This window comes from Phacochoerus africanus, chromosome 2 (assembly GCF_016906955.1).
Source record: "Phacochoerus africanus isolate WHEZ1 chromosome 2, ROS_Pafr_v1, whole genome shotgun sequence".
NCBI classification, from domain to species: domain Eukaryota; kingdom Metazoa; phylum Chordata; class Mammalia; order Artiodactyla; family Suidae; genus Phacochoerus; species Phacochoerus africanus.
Genome location: NC_062545.1, coordinates 115,253,825 through 115,275,698, shown reverse-complemented (window position 1 = coordinate 115,275,698; position 21,874 = coordinate 115,253,825). Strand labels below are relative to the sequence as shown.

Here is a 21,874-nt window from a genome sequence, read left to right as displayed (position 1 = left end):
CCACATGTGGCTCTTGAGTTCTTAAAATGCAGCTAATGTGACTGAGGAACTGAATATTTAATTATTTTTTAAACTTTAAAAATTTTTTGGTCTTTTTAGGGCTGCACCCATGGCACATGGAAGTTCCCAGGATAGGGGTTGAAATCGGAACTGTAGCTGTCAGCCTACATCACAGCCATAGCAAAATGGGATCCAAGCTGCGTCTGCGACCTACATCACAGTTCAGAGCAACGCTGGATCCTTAACCCACTGAGTGAGGCCAAGGATCGAACCCATATCCTTGTGGTTACTAGTCACGTTTGTTACTGTTGAGCCACAATGGGAACGTCCTAATTTTAATTAATTTAAATTTATATAGCTACATATTTCTATTTGCTACTGTATTAGACAGTGCAGATCTAGCCTGTAAATACACATTTGGAACAGATAGTACATAAATGGCAGTTAGACTGAGTGGGATCATGAATAGAATGGGAGTTCCTGATGTGGCTCAGCAGAAATGAATCTGACAAGTATCTATGAGAACACAGGTTTGATCCCTGGCCTCACTCAGTGGGTTAAGGATCCAGTGCTGGCATTAGCTGTGGTGTAGGTTGCAGATGGGCTAGGATCTCATGTGGCTGTGGCCTAGGCCAGCAGCTATAGCTCTGATTCAACCTCTAGCCTGGGAACCTCCATATGCCACAGGTACAGCTGTAAAAAGACAAAAGAAAGAGAGAAAGAAGGAAGGAAAGAAGAAAAAAAGAAAGAAAGAAAGAAAGCGAAAGCGTATCAGTGAGAGATTAGCCAAATCAAATGCTGCTAATAGGTCATGCAGAGTGAAGACTAAAAATTGACCATTGATGGAGGAGGTAATTGGTAACTTTGACAAGGGCACAGGATGAAAACCTGACTGGAATGGGCACAAGAGAAGATTAGAAGGCATTATACATAAGCAATAGGAAAGTAATGAAATGCAGCTGCTGTGGAAGTTTGTCAGTTCCTCAAAAAGTTAAATATAGAATTACCATATGACCCTACATTTTCACCCAAGAGAAGGAGAAACACATGTCCACACAAAAACTCGTTCTGTAACATTTATGGGAGTTTATTCATAGCCAAAAACAACCAAGACAGCCATAAACTGATAATGAATAAACAAAATGTGGGGAAAAAAAGAAAAAGGAGTTGCCATTGTGGCTCAGTGGACACAAATCCAACTAGGAACCACGAGGTTGCAGGTTCAATCCCTGACCTCACTCAGTGGGTTAAGGATCTGGCATTGCCGTGAGCTGTGGCATAGGTCACAGATGCAGCTTGGGTCTCATGTTGCTGTGGCTGTGGCCAGCAGCTGTAGCTCCAATTAGACCCCTAGCCACGGAACCTCCATATACCAGGGCTGTGGCCCTAAAAAGCCAAAAAAAAAAAAAAATCGGTATATTCATACAGTGAAACATTATTCAGCCGTAAAAAGGAATTTGCTGGTACCTGATACAATATGGAACAACCTTAAAGGCATTATGCTAAGTCAAAGAAGCCAAGTCACAAAGATCACTTATTTTATTTTTCCATTTATATGAAATGTCCGGAATAGCAAATTTAGAGACAGAAAGTAGATGAGTGGTTGCTTAGCACTTGGGGAGATGGGGGAAAATAGACTGGTAATGGGTATAGAATTTCTTTTGGGGGGGACCAAAATGTTCTAAAATTAGATTATGATGATAATTTCACAATGGTTTTAATATGCTTTAAAAACATTGAATTATGTATACTTTAAATGGGTTAATTTTATGATATGTGAATTCTGTTTTAATAAGGCTTTTCATAAAAAGAAAAAATTAGAGGAAAGGAATTGAAAAGAATACTTTGGACAAATAGAAGAATTAGTTTTAAGCAATATAGATAATTCATCATTAGCAATAGGAAGGAAGATAGAATGTATAAAAAATAGATGCTGATAGGTGGGTAGATGTGGGTGTGGTAGCTTGTAGAAGATCTTTTGAGTACTTTTGTTTTCTTAGTGAAATGGGAAACCAGGTCATCAGCTAAGAGTGAGGATGAAGGAAGAGTTTTTGAAGATGAGAAGGAAGGTATAAAATAGTTGCCTGATGGAGTTCCTGTCATGGCTCAGTGGTTAACGAACCAAACTAGGAACCATGAGGTTGCAGGTTCGATCCCTGGCCTTGCTCAGTGGGTTGAGGATCCTGTGTTGCCGTGAGTTGTGGTGTGGGTTGTAGATGCGGCTCGGATCCCCCATTGCTGTGGCTCTGGCGTGGGCCAGCGGCTACAGCTCTGATTCGACCTTTAGCCTGGAAACCTCCATATGCCATGGGAGGGGCCCTAGAAATGGCAAAAAGACAAAAAAAAAAAAAAAGTTGCTTGGATGAGCAAGAGAATGAAAGGGGGAAATACAGCATGATTCCTGGGCATTACCTCTGAGGTTACTGAGAGCAGCCAGCATTAGCGTATGATTTCTCCAGTCACCTTCAGCTGCATGAGTATGGGCCTGAATAGTAGAGGAGCAGGATTTAACCACAGCTGGGGTTTTGCCAAGTGAATATGTTGAAGAAACAGTCTAGGGAATGGAAGGTATGTGTAGAGAGTGATTATAATCATGAGCCATAGAATTTAAGTTGCAAGATGAGGAAATGGATATGCATATGTTCAAGGAAAATGCGATGGGATTAATGGATTTTAGGCCCTGATAGAGCTGAAGAATTTTTAAAGCCTGGTAATAACAAAATTGTATGATTATAGGGAATGAGTTTCTGTGATATGATGGAGTATAAAATTTTTGTTGGAGAAGAGGTCAAGGAACAGAACGGACAGGGTATTAGATGGTCATGTCTGTGAGCACTGAAATTAGCAAAAACTATGGCAGGATTTGTGACAGAGAGAAACAGTGAACTAGGAATGAGGAGGATTGACCTGAAAGTTGGTAAAGAACTATAACCAAGTTGGTGGATGATGGGTAGTATTACCTGATGACATGGGTTTTTAAAACTGAGGAGTTTCGGGGAGAAGAAGGAGAAAGAATGACCATAGAGCAAGTAGATAATCTGTTGCACCTCCAGGCTCACTGGTGAAAAAGAATCAGAGAGAAAATAGCTGTTACTTAAGAGGGCTGCAGTGTCATCAAGGCAGAGCCAAATTTCGTTTAGGCAAAAAGGTAAAGGAAACATTAAGAAAATATTTATAAAATTTTGTTGTTGAGAGACCATGATTTTCAGAGAACAATGAAATTCAGGATAAGAATTTGAGTCGTTAGTATAAAAATGGTATTTAGATCTTTGGAAATTGATGAGATCATTAAGAGAGGAAAGTATAAAGCAAGAAGAGAGGTGGGTCTGGGATTGTCTCCTGAAGTTTCCCAGTGTGCACAGATTGAGTAGAGCAATGTTTCCTCAACTTTTTTTTTTTTTTTTTCAGTATTGCCTTTATACACATCTTTGTCCTAATCACTCACTCCAGGAAACTTTCATACCAGATTTACTCTGTCTCTTCAGGTACTGTGGCCCTTTGAAGGGTACAGACCACTATAATATCACATTTTTGCCCTCTTTGCCCACATTAGCCCTACTGAAATACATCAGTTAGAGGACAGAGAAATAAAGGAACAAACACATAGCCATTAAGAAAGAAGTAGAACCCGAAGAGGGTGATAGAAGCCAAGAGAAGAAGAATGTTAGAAGAAAGAAGAAGAGTCACGGGCAACATGGAAGTTATTGTGGCCTTCACAAAAACAGTGTCAGTACAGTAATGGGATGGAAATGGAGTGGTGAATTGAAGAGCCTCTAAAAGATGAGTACATAGAGACTCAAGTCTAGATACTTTTAAGAAATTTGACTGTAGGTGGGCATGAGAAGTAGGTGAGGAGTAGGAAAAGGCTTAATGGAGAACATGTGACTTGTACAGTTAGATTCCACACCCTTGTAAAGAAAGCAAAAAGAATATTATGGGGCTATGTGGAAACTATTTTAAGCTCAAGCTAGAGGTGAAAATATGTAAGGCATATTTGGAAGAACAATATATGAGTATGAATTGACTGTAATTGGTAATTCTACATGTTGTACAGTTATAGGAGCAGAGATTGAATTAGTTGAGTAGGTTGTGGCTAAACTAAAAAGTGCTGGGAGCCAGGCATAGGAGCATGGGTTTACTATAGTAGGCTGCTTCATGTATTTTAATTTAAGTGGAGTAATAACATGTTAAATAAATATAGTTTTTAGGAGGATCTGGTTGAGACATATAGGAAATAGTAAACATAGTTCAGATGTAGTCAAATATCAATAGATTTTTGAATGCCTAATATATATAGAAAACGTATTTTTGAGCCCAGTTTCCTGTCAATCTCTTCCATATCCAACCACTGTCTGCTGTGCTTTCTTTGTTTTCATAACATGGCCATAATCATCTAAACCTTTACTGACCAATATATGGCTAGTGAGCACTTGAAATATTGCTAGAGTGAACTGAGATGTTTTGAAAGTGTAAAATATACAGTGGATTTCAAAGAAAAATAGTATAAAATATCAGTAATTTTGGATGATGGTTATGTGTTGAAATGATAATATGTTTAATATACTGGGCTATATAAAATATTAAAATTAATTTCACCTGTCTCTTTTTACTTTTTAAAACGTAGCTACTAAAAATTTAAAGTGGCATACAACCTTCATTTGTGGCTTGCATTGTATTTCTGTTGAACAGGCTAACCTAAACTGTGCTGCCACTTTTACAACTTCTAATTTCATTCCGGTTCTGTTTTCTATGCTGTCGTAGGCTAATGCCATTTACCTTACTTTCTCTTTGCTAGTTATTACCATCATTCTACTTGCCTTTGTCTACTCTACCTGCTGAGACAAAATGCTATTAGTTCCCATAGCTAAAGAATACAATTGTTGTGGCAGAGACCCATGAGCAGAAGCAGAGGGCATATGAATGGAGGTACTAATAGTAGAAAAAGGAAAGATTGGAGTGGAAATAAAATCGTCATAAATTATAATACCTCTTCATTTTCAAATGAGGTAACCAAAGTTCAGAAAGTTTAAATAAAGTACTGTCTCCATCTGGGCACATTTTTTTGGTCTTTTTTTTTTTTTTTTGTCTTTGCTATGGCTGCACCCACGCATATGGAGATTCCGAGGCTAGGGGTCTAATTGGAGCTGTAGCTGCCGGCCTACACCAGAGCCACAGCAACATAGGATCCGAGCCACTTGTCTATGAGCCACACCACAGCTCTCGGCAATGCTGGATCCTTAACCCACTGAACAAGGCCAGGGATCGAACCTGCAACATCGTGGTTCCTAGTTGAATTCGTTAACCACTGAGCCATGACAGGAACTCCTGGGCACCTTTTTTTTTTTTTTTTTGGCTTTTTGTTGTTGTAGTTGTTGTTGTTGCTGTTGCTATTTCTTGGGCTGCTCCCGTGGCATATGGAGGTTCCCAGGCTAGGGGTTGAATCGGAGCTGTAGCCACCGGCCTACGCCAGAGCCACAGCAACGCGGGATCCGAGCCGCGTCTGCGACCTACACCACAGCTCACGGCAATGCCGGATCGTTAACCCACTGAGCAAGGGCAGGGACCGAACCCGCAACCTCATGGTTCCTAGTCGGATTTGTTAACCACTGCGCCACGACGGGAACTCCCTCCTGGGCACCTTTTTATATGACTTTTAAAATGCTGAAAGGCTAGTCTTATCAAAAGTATGTATCTTCTCCCGCCCCACTACTCAAAAGTGTTTTTTTGTTTTTTTTTTTTAGGGCCACACCTGCAGCATATGGAAGTTTCCAGGCCAGTGTCAAATAGGAGCTGCAGCTGCTGGCCTATGCCACAGCCACAGTAACAGCAACACCAACACCAGCTCCAAGCCACTTCTGTGACCTACACCACAACTCTCAGCAATGCCGGATCCTTAACGCATTGAGCGGGGCTATGGCTCAAACCCACATCCTCATGGATACTAGTTGGGTTCATTACTGCTGAGCCACAATGGGAACTCCCTCAAAAGTGTTTTTGATACAGTATTTTAAATTCCTACTATTTGTCTTTTTCTTACCCAGCAAATATTTACTGATTAGGTACTGTGGACAAGATATTTGGTGGTATCAATAATACAGTGTGGCTGCATGAATGTACTATGAAAATGTTAATGTGGTCTTTTTCTTGGAAAGAAAATAAATAGTGCATCTTAGTATATTAAATTTATCTAACTGTTAGCTAGCAAAGCCTGAGGAAGCAGGACATAGGATGAAGAGTTTGTTTGTTTTTAATTTTTTTTCTTTAGGTCTGCACCCACAGTATATGGAAGTTCCCAGGCTAGGAGTCAAATGGGAGCTGCAGCTGCTGGCCTACCCCACAGCCATAGCAACACCAAATCTGTTCACATCTGCGATCTATACCACAGCTCATGGCAATGCTGGATCCTTAACCCACTGAGCAGGGCCAGGAATCGAACTGCATCCTCATGGATACTAGTTGGGTTCATTATCACTGAGCCACAATGGGGACTCCTGTTTGTTTTTTAAATTTTATTGGAATATAGTTAATTTACAAAGTTGTGTTAATTTCAGGTGTACAGCAAAGTGAATCAGTTATACATATATCATATATCCATTCTTTTTGAGGTTCTTTTCCCATATAGTTTACCACACAGTACTGAGTAAATTTCCCTGTACTATACAGTAGTTTTTCCCCATTACCCATCTATTCTATATATAGTAGTGAATATATCATTCCCAAGCCCCTAATTTATGCCTCCACCACTCCATGTTTCCCCTTTTGTGAACATAAATTTTGTTTCAAAATCTTTCAGACTATTTGTTTAAGTTCTATTGTATCATTTCTATTAGATTCTACCATGAGTTGATGATATATGATACTTGTCTTTCTCTGTCTGACCTAGTATGATAATTTCTAGGTCCATCCATGTTGCTGCAAATGGCATTATTTCATGGTTTTTATGGCTGAGTAACATTCCATTGTATGTCTACATCTTTTTTATTCAATCCTTTGTTGAACATTTTGGTTGCTTCTTTGTTTTGGCTATTGTAAATAGTGCTGCAGTGAACATTGGGGTGCATGCATCTTTTTGAATTGTGGTTTTCTCCGGATAGATAGCCAGGAGTGGGATCGCTGGATCATATGGTAGTTCTATATTTAGTTTTTAAAGGACACTCCTTACTGTCCCCCATAGTGGTTGTACCACTTTACTTTCCCACCACAGTGTAGGGGGGTTCCCTCTTCCTTACACCCTGTCCAACATTTATATTGTATATTTTGGGGATTAATCCTTGTCATTCACTTAGTAAGGATTTTTTCCACTTCTTCGGGTTGTCTTTTCATTTTGTTAATGGTTTCTTTTGCTGTCAAGAATTTTTTAAATTATAGGGAAAAAAATCAATGAAGAAATACGTAGATCTAGATCTGGGGTGGCTAAAGAGGTTTGAAAGTCCTGGGTGAGAGGACTCAGCTACTAGGGACTACACTAGTAATATGATCCTAATGGGAGGTGGGGAGAAGTGAGCAAAAATAATGTGAGAAGAGAGATTCTGAAAACTCTACCTGACCAAAAGGAAACTTTATTCAAAGCCAGTCCTGCCAGAACAAATTGTTTCATTTTCTAAGTTATTTGGATTTTCTTCTCTAGATTACTCCAGTTCTTTGGAGGAAACAGAGATATTTTTGCATTAATAAACAAATGCTAGTAGAAAGATTGTAAAAGAAACAATTAGTAGCTTTCTTAGCACCAAGCCGAGGAACCACAGAGAATTGGAATTTTGTTGGCAAAGGTTAGAGGAGGAGGAGGAGTGAATTTTAATTTGAGAATTTCTGTTTACTAGAGGATTAGAGCAGGGCCAAGTGTGGACATGGCTTGTTTGGCCTCGAGAAAAGACTATGACAAGCTAGGATACTTAGGAAGTGTTAACAAGTCTAGTAAAACAAGGTGGGGAAGAAGTGTATGTGGAAGGCAGAAAATGGGTAAGAAAATAATGTAAAAAAACACAATACAAACTAGAATGTACATTGTGATTTTAACCACCCAAAATAGTTTGTATGATGGTGAAACTAGTAATATCATAGTAAGAAAAATAGTTGTTGGGATGGTTGTGCTGTCTGACTTTTTAAAAGGTAATTTATTTTATCTTTTGAACACAAATATTATAAAAGCAGGTCAATGTTGGATCATTTTAATTTTGCCAACAGTGGACTATATTTCTTCTTTTCCAAGTGCTGACTTGGGATGAGTTACCTACTGCCAAACCTTCTCTTCTGTTTTTGGCCTAATGTAGCTGTCAGGTTTCTGTTTCTTGATTTCTGTTTGTCTGAAATATCCCATTAGTAGCATAGTCTTATGGATTCTTTCTTTGAAGTTCTTTTCTCTTTCTCTATACTGGTACTTCAGAACATGATATGTTGCAAGCTCTTTTGTTTCCTCTCCTTTCCAAATTAACCTACATACCAGTGTTTTCTTCTTAAAGCACCGATTCCATCCTTCACTTGTCTACTTAAAAACATAAGGGTCTCTTATGAGCTTTAACAAGCAGCCAAACTTATCAGTGTATTATTTATGATTTTCTATAATCTGATTAAGTTTACCAATCTAGCCATATTTTCCACCACTCTGCAACATGAATCTTATGTATGAAACTCCTTATAAACTGTTCATATGGGGAGTTCCTGTCGTGGCACAGTGGTTAACGTATCCGACTAGGAACCATGAGGTTGTAGGTTTGATCCCTGCCCTTGCTCAGTGGGTTAACGATCCGGCGTTGCCGAGAGCTATGGTGTGGGTCGCAGACCCGGCTCGGATCCTGTGTTGCTGTGGCTCTGGCGTAGGCCGGTGGCTACAGCTCCAATTAGACCCCTAGCCTGGGAACCTCCATATGCCGCAGGAGCGGCCCCAATGGCAAAAAGACAAAAACAAAAAACAAAAAAACAAAACTGTCCATGTGACATGATGTTTCTTACATGTGCTTTTTCCATCATTCTTTCTCCCTCGGAGAATGCCTTTTCCCTCACTGCCTTGGCAAGTTCTGTCCATTTTTTTTAATCCACTTTATCCCCTCAAAAGGATATTTCTAAGTGCTACAGGCTTTATCAATACCTCTTTTCAAATGAGACCCTACTGTGTAGCACAGGATTCTACATTCAGTCTCTTGGGATCAAACATGATGGAAAATAATATGACAAAAAGAATGTATATATGTGAATGCCTGAGTCACTTTGCTGTACAACAGAAATTGGCACAACTTTGTAAATCAATTATACTTCAGTTTAAAAAAATCATTTGTACATAAGGCACTTATTACATTTTATACTATTTTTACCTTATTACTAATTTTTAAGAGAAACGGTCACCTTCAAATGGATTATATTTATTTTAACCTATTGCTAAACATGGACTAGATGCTTAATAAATACTTTTTGATTAAAGTACTATTGTTGATCACTTTTAATAGGAAGGTTAGATAAGCTAGACAAAACAGCATTCTTTTTTTTTTTAAATTTTATAGCCACATTCATAGCATATGGAAGTTCCTGGGCCAAGGACTGAATCGTAGCCATAGCTGCAACCTATGCTGAATCCTTTAACTCACTGCAATGGGCCCAGATCAAACCTGCACCTCCACAGTGACTCAAACTGCTGCAGCTGGGTTCTTAATGTACTATACCACAGCGGGAACTCCCAAAATAGCATTCTTAAGAGATGATTTTAGATATCTAAAAACTGAGAGATGCCCCCTTGAAAACTCAAAATTAGTCTTTTAAAAAGTTTAATTCTCTACTTACAAACTTTTCTAAAAATATAGGTATCTAGTGCTGCATATCACCCCAATATTTAGTTACTTAAAACAATGAGCATTTATTATCTCCAGTATCTATAAGTCAGGAATATTGGTGTGGCTGAATGACTCTGTCATAAGGTCTGTCATGAGATGGCAGTCAGTTTGTCAGCTGGGACTGCAGTCTTGTCTCCAGTCCAACTCAGGAGGATCTGCTTCCAAGCTTACTTACATGGTTGTTGGCAGGATTCAGTTCCTCTCACGTTGTTGGACTGAGGTCCTTAGTTCTTCATTGACTATGGCAAGAAGCCTCCTTTAGTTCTTTGCCATGGGCTTCTTTATAAGGCAGCTCAGAACATGGCAGAACATATCTCAGAGTGAGCAAGTGAGAGAGCACCATAACGAAAGGCACAATATTTTGTATTCTAATTTTGGAAGTGACATCTCATTAATTCTGTCGTATTTTATTCACTAAAAGTGAGTCTAATCCACACTGAAGTGAAGAGGATTATACAAAGGTATGAATACTAGGAAATAGGGATCATTGAGGTCCTTCTGAGAAGCTGCCTTCCTTAGCCAGGTTATTCTTCTCTTGCCCAAAGATCTTTTCTGTCCTCAGTAGTTGCTTGTCTGAATCTTTCCCAATAATGAATTATTCTGCTTTTAGCACCTAAACTTTAATCTGTGATAGCACATCTAGGGTTATTTAGTATTGAATTATATAATATTCTGCATCCTGATCCTACTAAAGTTGTTAGGAAAGAATATACTACAGTCTTTTATCAGGATTAATACAGAACTTAAATGAAACATAGGATACAAGTATAGCAAATATGTTCTCAATTATTTGAATAAGTAATGTGTAAAATTTACTCAAAGCATTGTTTTTATTTAAATGCCATATTAAAGCCTCAATGTATAACTATGCAATATGCCGTGTATAGTAAGGATTCAAAAATATTTGTTAAATTCCCTTGCTAATGTATTTCTGTGAATTAATTAGTGCTTTTAGAGTTCCTATACTCTGAAAGTGGAATAAAATTGTTATTAGTTAGATTTTGCTATCTTAAAGTTCTAATTAAAGCACAAATAATAATACATTGATGTTCATAAGAATTCTTTTATTATCAGAGTTGGAAAGATTAAAAGAATACTTGATGTAGCCTTTAGATATTTTTTTGAATAAATAAAAGTTATATTAAAAACAATTTCATCAACTTAGTGATATGGGAGGCTGCATGAGAAGTTGGTTCCATATATCACTGTTTATATTAAAATAAATTCCCGATAAATTAAAGATTTAAACATTAAAAAAGGACAGACATAAAATTACACGTGTATATGTGAATATTTGTATACCCTGAAGAGGTAGAAATCTTTTAAAATATAACACCCAACCCAGAAGCTCTAATAGAAGAATTGGACTATATTAAAATTAAATATGGGAGTTCCCGTCATGGTGCAGTGGTTAACGAATCCGACTACGAACCATGAGGTTGCGGGTTCGGTCCCTGCCCTTGCTCAGTGGGTTAAAGGATCCAGCATTGCCGTGAGCTGTGGTGTAGGTTGCAGACTCGGCTTGGATCCTGCATTGCTGTGGCTCTGGTGTAGACCAGCGGCTGCAGCTCCGATTAGACCCCTAGCCTGGGAACCTCCATATGCCACGGGAGCGGCCCTAGAAAAGGCAAAAAGACAAAAAAATAAAAAATAAAATTAAATATTTCTGTTTGGTGAAAAAGAGGCAAAAAAGTACCATCATAAAGTCAGAAGCCAATAGGGGAAAAAAAATATTCACCACACATATAAGAAATGTTCCAATTCCTCTGATTGAAAAGAGCATTTCTCAGTTCAATAAGAAAAAAATGATGCTTGTATAGGCAAGCAATTAAAGAAAAGTATATATAGTTAGTACATAATTAAAGAGGTAAAACAGATAAAAAGGTACTATGTATATATATATGATTTTTTATTTTATTGGAGTATAGTTGACTTACAATTTTGTATTTCAAGTGTACAAAAAAGTGAATCAGTCATATGTATACATATATCCATTCTTTTTTCCCATATAGGTTATTATAGAATATTGAGTAAATTTTCCCTGTGCCATGCAGTAGGTCTTTTTTAGTTATCTATTTTATATACAGTAGTGTGTATATGTTAATTCCATCCTCCAAATTTATCCTTCTCCCTCATGATTTCTCCTTTGGTAACGATAAATTTGATTTCCAAATCCGTGAGTCTGCTTTTGTTTTATAAATAAGCTCTTTTGTGTTATTTTTATTAGATTCCACATATAAGTGATATGGTATTTATCTTTCTTTGAGTTCACTCAATTTGATAATGTCTAGGTTCATTCATGTTGCTGCAGATGGCATCATTTCAATCTTTTTTTTTTTTTTTGACTTTTTGTCTTTTTTAGGACTTCACCTGCAGCCTATGGAGGTTCCCAGGCTAGCAGTCTAGTTGGAGCTTTAGCTGTTTAGCTGCTGCCCTACGCCAGAGCTATAGCAATGCCAGATCTGAGCTGCATCTGCGACCTATACTGCAGCTTAGGGGGACACCAGATCTTTAGCCCACTGAGTGAGGCCAGAGATCAAACCTGCAACCTCATGGTTCCTAGTTGGATTTGTTTTTGTTTCCACTGCACCATGGCGGCAACTCACATTTCATTCTTTTTTATTCCATTGTATAGATGTACACATTTTCTTTATCCATTTAGTACTATGTATATTAAAATGATGTCACATATATTTAAAAGGTGCCACATATACTAAATGTCATATATGTATTAAAAAGGTATTGCCAAATAAAAATACGTATGTAAAAAGATGGCAGTTTTTTGGAAGTATAGTTGTTTCCAAGTATTATATTTGTTTCATATTTATAGCAGAGTGATTCAGTATTTTTATGTACTTCTTTAAAAAGTATTATAGGAGTTCCCACTGTGGCACAGTGGGTTAAGAATCTGACGGCAACAACTTGAGTTACTGCAGAGGTATTTGTTCAATCCTTGGCCTGGTACAGGAAGTTAAAGGACCCAGCTTTGCCACAGCTGCAGTAAGTCACAGCTGTAGCTCAGATTCAGTCCCTCCCCCGGGAACTTCCAGATGCCATGTGTGCAGCCGTTAAAAAAAAAAGATAATGGCTATACAATATATTCTTGTTGCTTATCTATTTTATAGTTTGTATCTTTTAAGTTTCTACCCATTTCTTGCCCCTCCCCATTCCCTCTCCCCACTGGTAACCACTAAGATGTCAATTTTTTTAATTAAAAAAATTTTTGTTTACTTCTAAAAATGGCAAACATTTAGAAGACTAATAAATGATACCCATTCTTGCACAGGTATTGGGGTAAAACATAATTATATCGTTGATAGCAATGAAACTTGGTCAAACCTTTTAGAGCTTTATTGTAGTGACATGAAAAGATGCTCAAATATATTGTAAAGAAGAAGAAAAGTTCAAAAGCATTTTAAGATATACACTGAAAAAAATATGTAAGACTGTAGCTGATAGTTAACATCAACTTTTCTCTGAATAGAATTGGGGGATCATTTTTTTCGGTCACCTATTGATAGAATTTATAATTAAAATGTTACCTTTGTAATTAGAAAAAAGTAATATTTTAAAAAGGCAACTTTACAATTTCTTTTTACAGGCGATTACATGCTTGATACAAAGCCAAAAGAAATTTCAGAAATTCAACGTTTAAACTATGAGCAGGTAATAGACAAAATTTTTGTTATATTAAAATAGGTAATTTTAACTTATGGATATTCATTGGTCTCTATCAGTGGCTCTTCAGGCCTATTTTTCACTTTCTTTTTTTATTCCCTTTTAAAAATGTAAAAGTCATTCTTTGCTCACAGCCATATTTGACCCACAGGGCATACTCTTTTATATGAACTTGTATATTGTATAGAATGAAACATGGCTATCATTCTACATACCTATATAGAATGATAACCTAGTATTTTCCCTGAAAAAAATTGACTTTCAGGACTTCCCTTGTGGTGCAGCAGGTCAAGGATACACCATTGTCACTGCAGCAGCCCAGGTCACTGCTGTGGCTCAGGTTTAATCCTTGGCCTGAAACTTCCTTATGCTAAGGGTGCAGCGCCCCACACCCCCAATTTTTTTTTTTTTTTGACTTTCAAGTGAATTTAACCTTGATTCATATCTCCTCATTTATTTATATTTTATATTTAGTTATTTTTAGGAAACAGTTCAGCAAGTGATACCTGGGGTGTGTCATTAGGACACAATCTAATGTTTCATAGTTTCAATGTATCTTCATGTCTTAACATATAATTCCAAGATACTATTCTATGGCATAGAAAGGGACACTGGGCTCACAATTATTGGAGCTGTAAGAAAGCAAGCAGAGTTCATTTTCTTCAGTATTCTTTCTTTGTCAATGGAAGACAAGAAGAAATCAGGTTCTTAGAGTAGAAGGAAGTATCAGCCAGGGAAGAAACAGATATCATTGGAAGATTTATGTTTACTTTCAAAGTACTGCTTTCTACATACTTTCACTAGTATCCAAATGGAAAAAAGAAAACTCATTTCAGTATTGCAAAACTTCTTGAATTTGAATGTTGAGATAATCTAGTCCTGATAAAATTGAAAAGCCAATATGTTGCATTGCATCACTGTGTAAAGTATAGAATTTATAGCTAAAGCCACATAGGTATGCTAAGTCATTTAAATTCTATTGGAATGTATAGCTTAAAGCAAGGATTTCCAAATACTTTGCATGATAAAAACTTCTTTTCAAGTGAAATCTTAGGCTAACATTCAATATATAAAAATCAGAAAATATTTTATAAGTATAAAGTAGTAAGATAAAATTTATATCATTTATTTGTTAAATTTGTATAATTTCTTATTGGAATCAGTAAGGGTATTTTAATACAAAAACTTGAAATTAGGAATAATGTATGATAGTTGCTGTTTCATAACAACCTCAAAATTCTTTTTACTTCTGTTTCACAGTTCTGAGAAAATCTTGATTGATGAGTGTTTGCAAATTAGCAGTATTTTGTTTCAAGTCGATCTTGCAGTTTCAGGATATGCTTCCATTAAGGTGATCTAGACTCTTGGAAAATGATTAGAAGTAAAGTTTTGTTTCACTGTTGGAAAAACACTATCTAATAACCACTTACATTTCTTATAAGCATATCAGATAGAAAGTGCCCTGGTTTTAAAACAAACTCTGAGAGTTCCTGTCGTGGCGCAGTGGTTAACGAATCCGACTAGGAACCATGAGGTTGCGGGTTCGGTCCCTGCCCTTGCTCAGTGGGTTAAGGATCCGCCGTTGCCGTGAACTGTGGTGTAGGTTGCAGATGCGGCTCGGATCCCGCGTTGCTGTGGCTCTGGCATAGGCTGGCGGCTACAGCTCCAAATCGACCCCCAGCCTGGGAACCTCCATATGCTTCGGGAGCAGCCCAAGAAATAGCAAAAAGACAAAAACAAAAACAAACAAACAAACAAACAAAACTCTCAGGAGGGAGTTCCCGTAAGCTCAGTGAAAACAAATCTGACTAGCATCCATGAGGACATAGGTTCGATCACTGGCCCTGCTCATTGGGTTAAGGATCTGGCATTGTGGTGAACTGTGGTATATAGGGTTGTAGACGTGGCTTGAATCTGGCTTGGATCTGACATTGCTGTGGCTGTGGCGTAGGCCAGTGGCTACAGCTCCGATTAGATCCCTAGTCTGTGAACCTTCATATGTCCCGGGGTATGGCCCTAAAAGATAGATAGATAGGTAGGTAGGTAGGTAGGTAGATAGATAGATAGATAGATAGATAGATAGATAGATAGATAGATAGATAGATAGATAGAAAAAATAAGCTCTAAGGAGTTCCCATTGTGGCTCAGTGGATTAAGAATCTGATTAGTATCCATGAGGATGCAGGTTCAATCCTTGGCACCACTCACTTGGGTTGAAGATCTGGCATTATGGTGAGCTGTGGTGTAGGTCACAGACACAGCTGGGATCCAGCGTTGCTGTTGATGGCTGTGGTACAGGCTGGCAGCTGCAACTCAGATTCAACCCCTAGTAGCCCTAAAAACTGAAAAGAAAAAAAAAGCTTTAAATTTATTTATAAGGTATTGTGATTGCATTACCATTAGTTTTCAAAATAATATTTACCAAGCTGATATGGCTGAGTTTAAGCTAGTGTTTAATGTTTCATGGGTAATGGTGTTCTTTTTTGTATAATTTTATGGGAGCAGAGATGTTTAAGCCTAAATTTTGTTTTTTAAGCCTAAATTTTAGAAAGACCATGCAGAGCTACAGTCTGCCTAATTAAAACCCCTTTACCAGGAGTTCCCGTCGTGGCGCAGTGGTTAACGTATCCGACTAGGAACCATGAGGTTGCGGGTTTGGTCCCTGCCCTTGCTCAGTGGGTTAAGGATCCGGTGTTGCCGTGAGCTGTGGTGTAGGTTGCAGACGTGGCTCGGATCCCGCGTTGCTGTGGCTCTGGCGTAGACCAGTGGCTACAGCTCCGATTTGACCCCTAGCCTGGGAACCTTCATATGCTGCGGGAGCGGCCCAAGAAAATGGCAAAAAGACTAAAAAAAAAAAAAAAAGAAAAGAAAAGAAAAGAAAAAACCCTTTACTAGAAGTTGTAATGTAAACAAAGAGCATATTTTTTCCAGTTTTGCTTCATGATGACAAAACGCTGTGTGTTTATGATAGGTTTTTATATGACTGAAAATATTTTTTTTAAATACACTTTAAATTTAAAATTTCACCACATTAGAGGTAACTTTAAGAAAAATGTTGAACTAAGGAACAGTTGAACTGTTGGCTTAAAGGAGTAGTAATCCTTGGTATGTAAGTATCCATCCCTAGGATTTATATTTTATAATACTATCATAATTTAGATTTAGAATCAAGATGGCCAAATGCTCTTTTTAACTCTTTGTTTATAAATTTATTTTCATCAGTTTTACTAATCTTTATGGGGATTATTCAATGGTATCGATTTAGTTATTTTTAATATTATACAATCTATAAAAAATGTAGAAGATGTGTAAAGGTATAAGCATGAGTCCAGAAGCTATTGGAAATTATACTTACCCTTAAAGGAAATTGGGTGATTGGCAACTAAGAATTTAAGAAATATAACAGAAAAAAAAAATGGGGATAGTAAAACTATAGTTCTACAATGGCTCATTATTATCACTGTTTTCTCACTTTCATCACTGATATGGCTTTAGGAAGAGTTTTAAAACACTGAAGGAGAAACTATGAGATGATTGTTTTCAAGGGTTAAAAATTTTTCTCAAGACTAAAAAAATATATTGTTTTAAGGGAATACAGTTATTAAAAAGAAGTGAAACTGACAAAACCAAGAACTATGTAAATAACGGTGTTATCCTTTTATAAATTCTTCATTCATTAAATGTAAACCATTTGAATAATTTGTTTTTAGTCTGTACAGTCTCTTAGAATGGAATTTTATTAATTGAAAAAAATGGAACTTTGTTTTTATGACCTAAATTCATCTTTTTCAGATTTCAGAGAGAGTCCTTAATTCTAATATAAAAGGGTTTATTTCATGTTCACCCTTTCTACTATTAGCCCTCCAGGAGGCTACAGTCTACTTCTACTTTATATCTTTAGTATGTAACACAGTGTCTGATTAACAGTAGGGATTCAGTAAAATTTTGTTAAATTTTATATATTGGTTTTTATTTGTTGCATCACATATATCCTCTAAAATTATGTCCATATGTGCTATATTAAAATGTTTAGAAAAACATGTTTTAAAATAGTCTTCATTACAGACTTAAATGACTGTCTTTCTCAAGAAAACTAATGTAGATAAAATGAGTCTTTAAATTGGCTAACAAGTCTTTGTGATCCAGCCACCAGTTACATTGATAAATAATTATCATCTCAAGTCTGTAGTTTATATTAGGGTTCACTTTTGGCATTTATACATTATGTGAGTTTTGACAAATATGTAATGACATGTATCCATGGTTACAGTATCATATAGAATAGTTTCACTGCTCTAAAAATCCACCTGCCATTATATCCTTCCCTCATCACAACCGTTGACAACCACTCATCTTTTTACTCTCTCCTTTGTTTTGCCTTTTCCCACTGAGTCATTTGGAATTATACAGTACATTTCAGATTGGCTTCTTTTACTTAGTAATGTACATTTAAAATTTCTCCATGTCTATTCATGGCTTGATGGCTCATTCCTTTTTCTTTCTTTTTTCAAAATTATGGTTTAAAAACTTAATACAAAATTCACTCTCTTAACTTTTTTTTTTTTTTGACTGTACCCGTGGCATAGAAAATTTCCAGGTACAAGAACCAAACCTGTACCACAGTAGGGACCCAAGCCACAGCTATGACAATGCTATATTCTTAACCTGCTGTGCCACCTGGAAACTCCTCTCTTAGCCATTTTTAAGTATATAGTGCAGTTGTGTTAGCTATATTCACATTATTGTCTAACAGATCTCTAGAACATTTTCATCTTGTAAAACTAAAATTTTTTGTGCTCATTGAGCAATCTCCCTCCCTCCAGCCCCTGACAACCACCATTCTACTTTCTGTGATTTTTGACTGTTCTAGATATAAGTGGAATCATGCACTATTTGTCCTTTTGCAAGGACTTATTTCACTCAGCATAGTGTCCTCAAGTTTCATCCACATTGTAGCATGTAGTAGGATTTCCTTTTTAAGACTGAATAATAGTCCCCTGTGTGTGTGTGTATTCCATTGTATGTATATGTGTATGTATGTATATATGCATATACATACCATGTTTCTTTTAAGCATTTATCTGTTAATGGGCATTTGGGATGATTCCATCTCTTGGTTGCTGTAAATAATGCTGCAGTGAATATGGAGGTACACATATCTCTTCAAAATGCTGCTTTTAATTTTGTGGTATATATACCTAGAAGTGGGAGAGGCCTTCCTCTTTGACTAGGAACTTTTATCTTTGGGCTTCCTGGTCTAAAAATAGGTCCCTCACCTCTCTCACTCTGTACATCTTTTATCCTATTCAATTTTTCTTACTAATACTTGTAATAATTTATGTGTTTGTCTCTCTCAATACGACGTTAGTTCCATGAGATTGGGAACTTTGTTTTATCCACTATTTTATCTATATCTGTATTTTTTTTGGCCACACCCACAGCATGTGGAAGTTCCTGGGCCAGGGATCAAATCTGAGCCATAGCTATGACCTGCACCACAGCTGCAGTAATGCTGGATTCTTCAATCACTGTGCTGGGCTGGGGATCAAACTCACGCCACCAGAGAGACAATGCCAGATTCTTAACCTGCTATGCCACAGCAGGAACTTCTCCACTATTATATCTTTAGAACTCAGATTAGGGCCTGGCATATAGTAGATACTTAAAAATTTAAGGGATGAATAAATTGGATAAAATAGAAAATTGGTAGTAAATGTGTCCGCACTTAAATCTCTTCTTTGTTGTTTGATTTTTCTCATTTTTACCCTTCTCCTTTCTATTTTCAGAATATGAGCGATGCTATGGCAGTATTACACAAACTACAGACCGGCTTGGATGTAAATGTAAAATTCACTGGTGTTCGAGTGTTTGAATATACACCAGAATGCATAGTATTTGATCTTCTTGATATTCCTTTGTACCATGGATGGTTAGTGGACCCTCAGGTAAGTAGAAAAAGTTTAAATTATATAAACACAAATGTAGAAAAAAATACTAATTTGGCAAATTAATCTAGATTTCGGTTTTCTGAAATTACATTTTTGTGCCATTGTGTGGAATTAGCCAAATTGTGAGGTTAAGAGCACAGTCCTCCAGATGGCTAAATCTGCGCAAGACTTTGAGTGTAATTTCATGGAGTTAGAGGACATCTACAGCAGAGTCCACATCCTCACCAACACTTGTCATTGTGTCTTTTTGATTACAGCCAATCTAGTAGATGTGAAGTCATATCTCATTGGGGATTTGTTTGCATTTCTCTAATGATCAGTGATGGTGAGCATCTTTTCATATGCTTATTAGCTGTTTGTATATCTTCTTTGGAGAAAGATCTGCAGATCCTTTGCCCATTTTTAATTGGGCTATTAGTCTTTTTGTTATAGGGTTATAAGAGTTCTTCATATATTTATAATGAATAAAGTATATGTCTTAACAGATTTATGATTTGCATATATTTTCTCTCATTCTGTGGCTTACTGTTTCATTTTCTTGACAGTGTTCTTTGAAGCACAAAAAAAATTTTAATTTAAAATTTTTTTGTTAAAGTATAGTTGATTTACGATGTTCAGTCAATTTCTGCTGTACAGCCAAGTGACCCAGTCATATATATATACACATTCTTTTTCACATATTATCTTCCATCATATTCTATCCCAAGAGATTGGCTATAGCTCCCTATGCTATATAGTAGGACCTCGTTGCTTATCCATTCTTTTTTTTAAGGGCTGCATCCACAGCATATGGAGGTTCCCAAGCTAGGGGTCAAATTGGAGTTGCAATCGCTGGCCTGCACTACAGCCATAGTAACGACATATCCTAGCCTCATCTTTGACTTATACCACAGCTCACTGCAACACCAGATCCTTAACCTACTGAGCAAGGCTAGGGATTGAACCTGGGTCCTCATGGATACTAGTCAGATTCGTTTCCTCTGAGCCATGATGGGAACTCTGCTTATCCATTCTAAATGTACTGGTTTGCATCTGCTGACCTCAAACTCCTGATCCATCTCACTCCTACCCCCTCCTCCTTCTCCTTGGCAACTATGATTTATTGATCCATTTCTCCCATGAAGAAACAATTGGATTGTTTCTGGCCTTTTTTGCCTTTTCAGTAATGCTTCTAGAAACATCATTTCATGTCCCTTGGTGCACATTGAAGCACAAAATTTTTAATTTTAATGAAGTCCAATTTTTGTTTTTTTGTAGGCTTTGCCTAACCCAAAGTCACAAAGATCCGCCTCTATATCTTCTTCTAAGAGTTTTATAGTTTTAGTGCTTGCATTTAGGAGTATGATCCCTTTTGAGTTGATTTGTGTATATGGTTTGGGGAAGTGATCCAACTTCATTCTTTTGAATGTAGATATTTACCTGTTCCAGTCCCATTTGTTGAAAAGGTTATTCTTCCCTCCAGCAAAATGTCATGGCATGCAGAGTGATCTTTGTGAAATAAACCTTCCCTTTATCCTGGTACCCTACTCCTTTCCTTAAAAGCCTCAACTGTAACTGAAATAAGACATACATTTTTTATTAGAGTTTTTATGATATACTGCATAATCTAGACTCTGCCTTCTGTTCAACTTCACCTCATATAATTTTCCCACCTTTTTACTACCCTCCAGCAATACTCTTTCTATTTTTTCAGATATGTCAAGCTCATTTCTAACTCAAGTTTGTGTACTAGATGATTCCCCACTATGGAATACTCTTTTGTTTTATTTATTTATTTGTCTTTTTAGGGCCTGATCCCTGGCCACACTCAGTGGGTTAAAGGATCTGGCCTTGGGAGTTCCTGTCATGGCACAGCAGAAACAATCCGACTAGGAACCATGAGGTTGCGGGTTCAATCCCTGGCCTTGCTCAATGGGTTAAAGATCTGGCGTTGCCGTGAGCTGCAGTGTAGGTCACAGACGCAGCTCCGATCTGGTGTTGCTGTGGCTGTGGTGTAGGCTGGCAGCTGTAGCTTCAATTAGACTCCTAGCCTGGGAACCTCCATATGCCACAAGTGTGGCCCTAAAAAGCAAAAAAAATAAAAAAATAAAAAATAAGAGGATCCAGTCTTGCTGTGAGCTGTGGTGTAGGTTGCAGATGCGGCTTGGATCTGGTGTTGCTGTGGTGTAGGCCAGCAGCTGCAGCTTGGATTGGACCTCTAACCTGGGAACCTCCATATACTGCAGGTGCGGCCTGGAAAAAAAGAAAGAAAGAGAAAAATCTAAATGTGTCTAGCATTTTATACCTGCAAAGTGACCCATGTTGGGTCCTGACAGATGGCAATGCTGGATAGCCTAGATTCTTCAGGAGAATGAGCTCATGGCCTAAGGAACTTAAGCCTGAGTTCTTAAAAACTGGACTCAGGGAGTTCCCGTCGTGGCGCAGTGG

General features: G+C 37.3%; 1 protein-coding gene across 2 annotated transcripts in view; it reads left to right on the top strand.

Moving 5' to 3' along the window:
• The window catches only part of MINDY2 (MINDY lysine 48 deubiquitinase 2), an 83,867-nt gene that overhangs the window by 21,540 nt on the left and 40,453 nt on the right, over positions 1-21,874 (top strand). For both annotated transcript variants that reach the window (XM_047766250.1, XM_047766249.1), the window contains exons 3-4: positions 13,423-13,487; positions 19,286-19,444. In XM_047766250.1, coding sequence (XP_047622206.1) covers positions 13,423-13,487; positions 19,286-19,444 — 224 coding nt within the window. The remainder of the gene's footprint in view (positions 1-13,422; positions 13,488-19,285; positions 19,445-21,874) is intronic.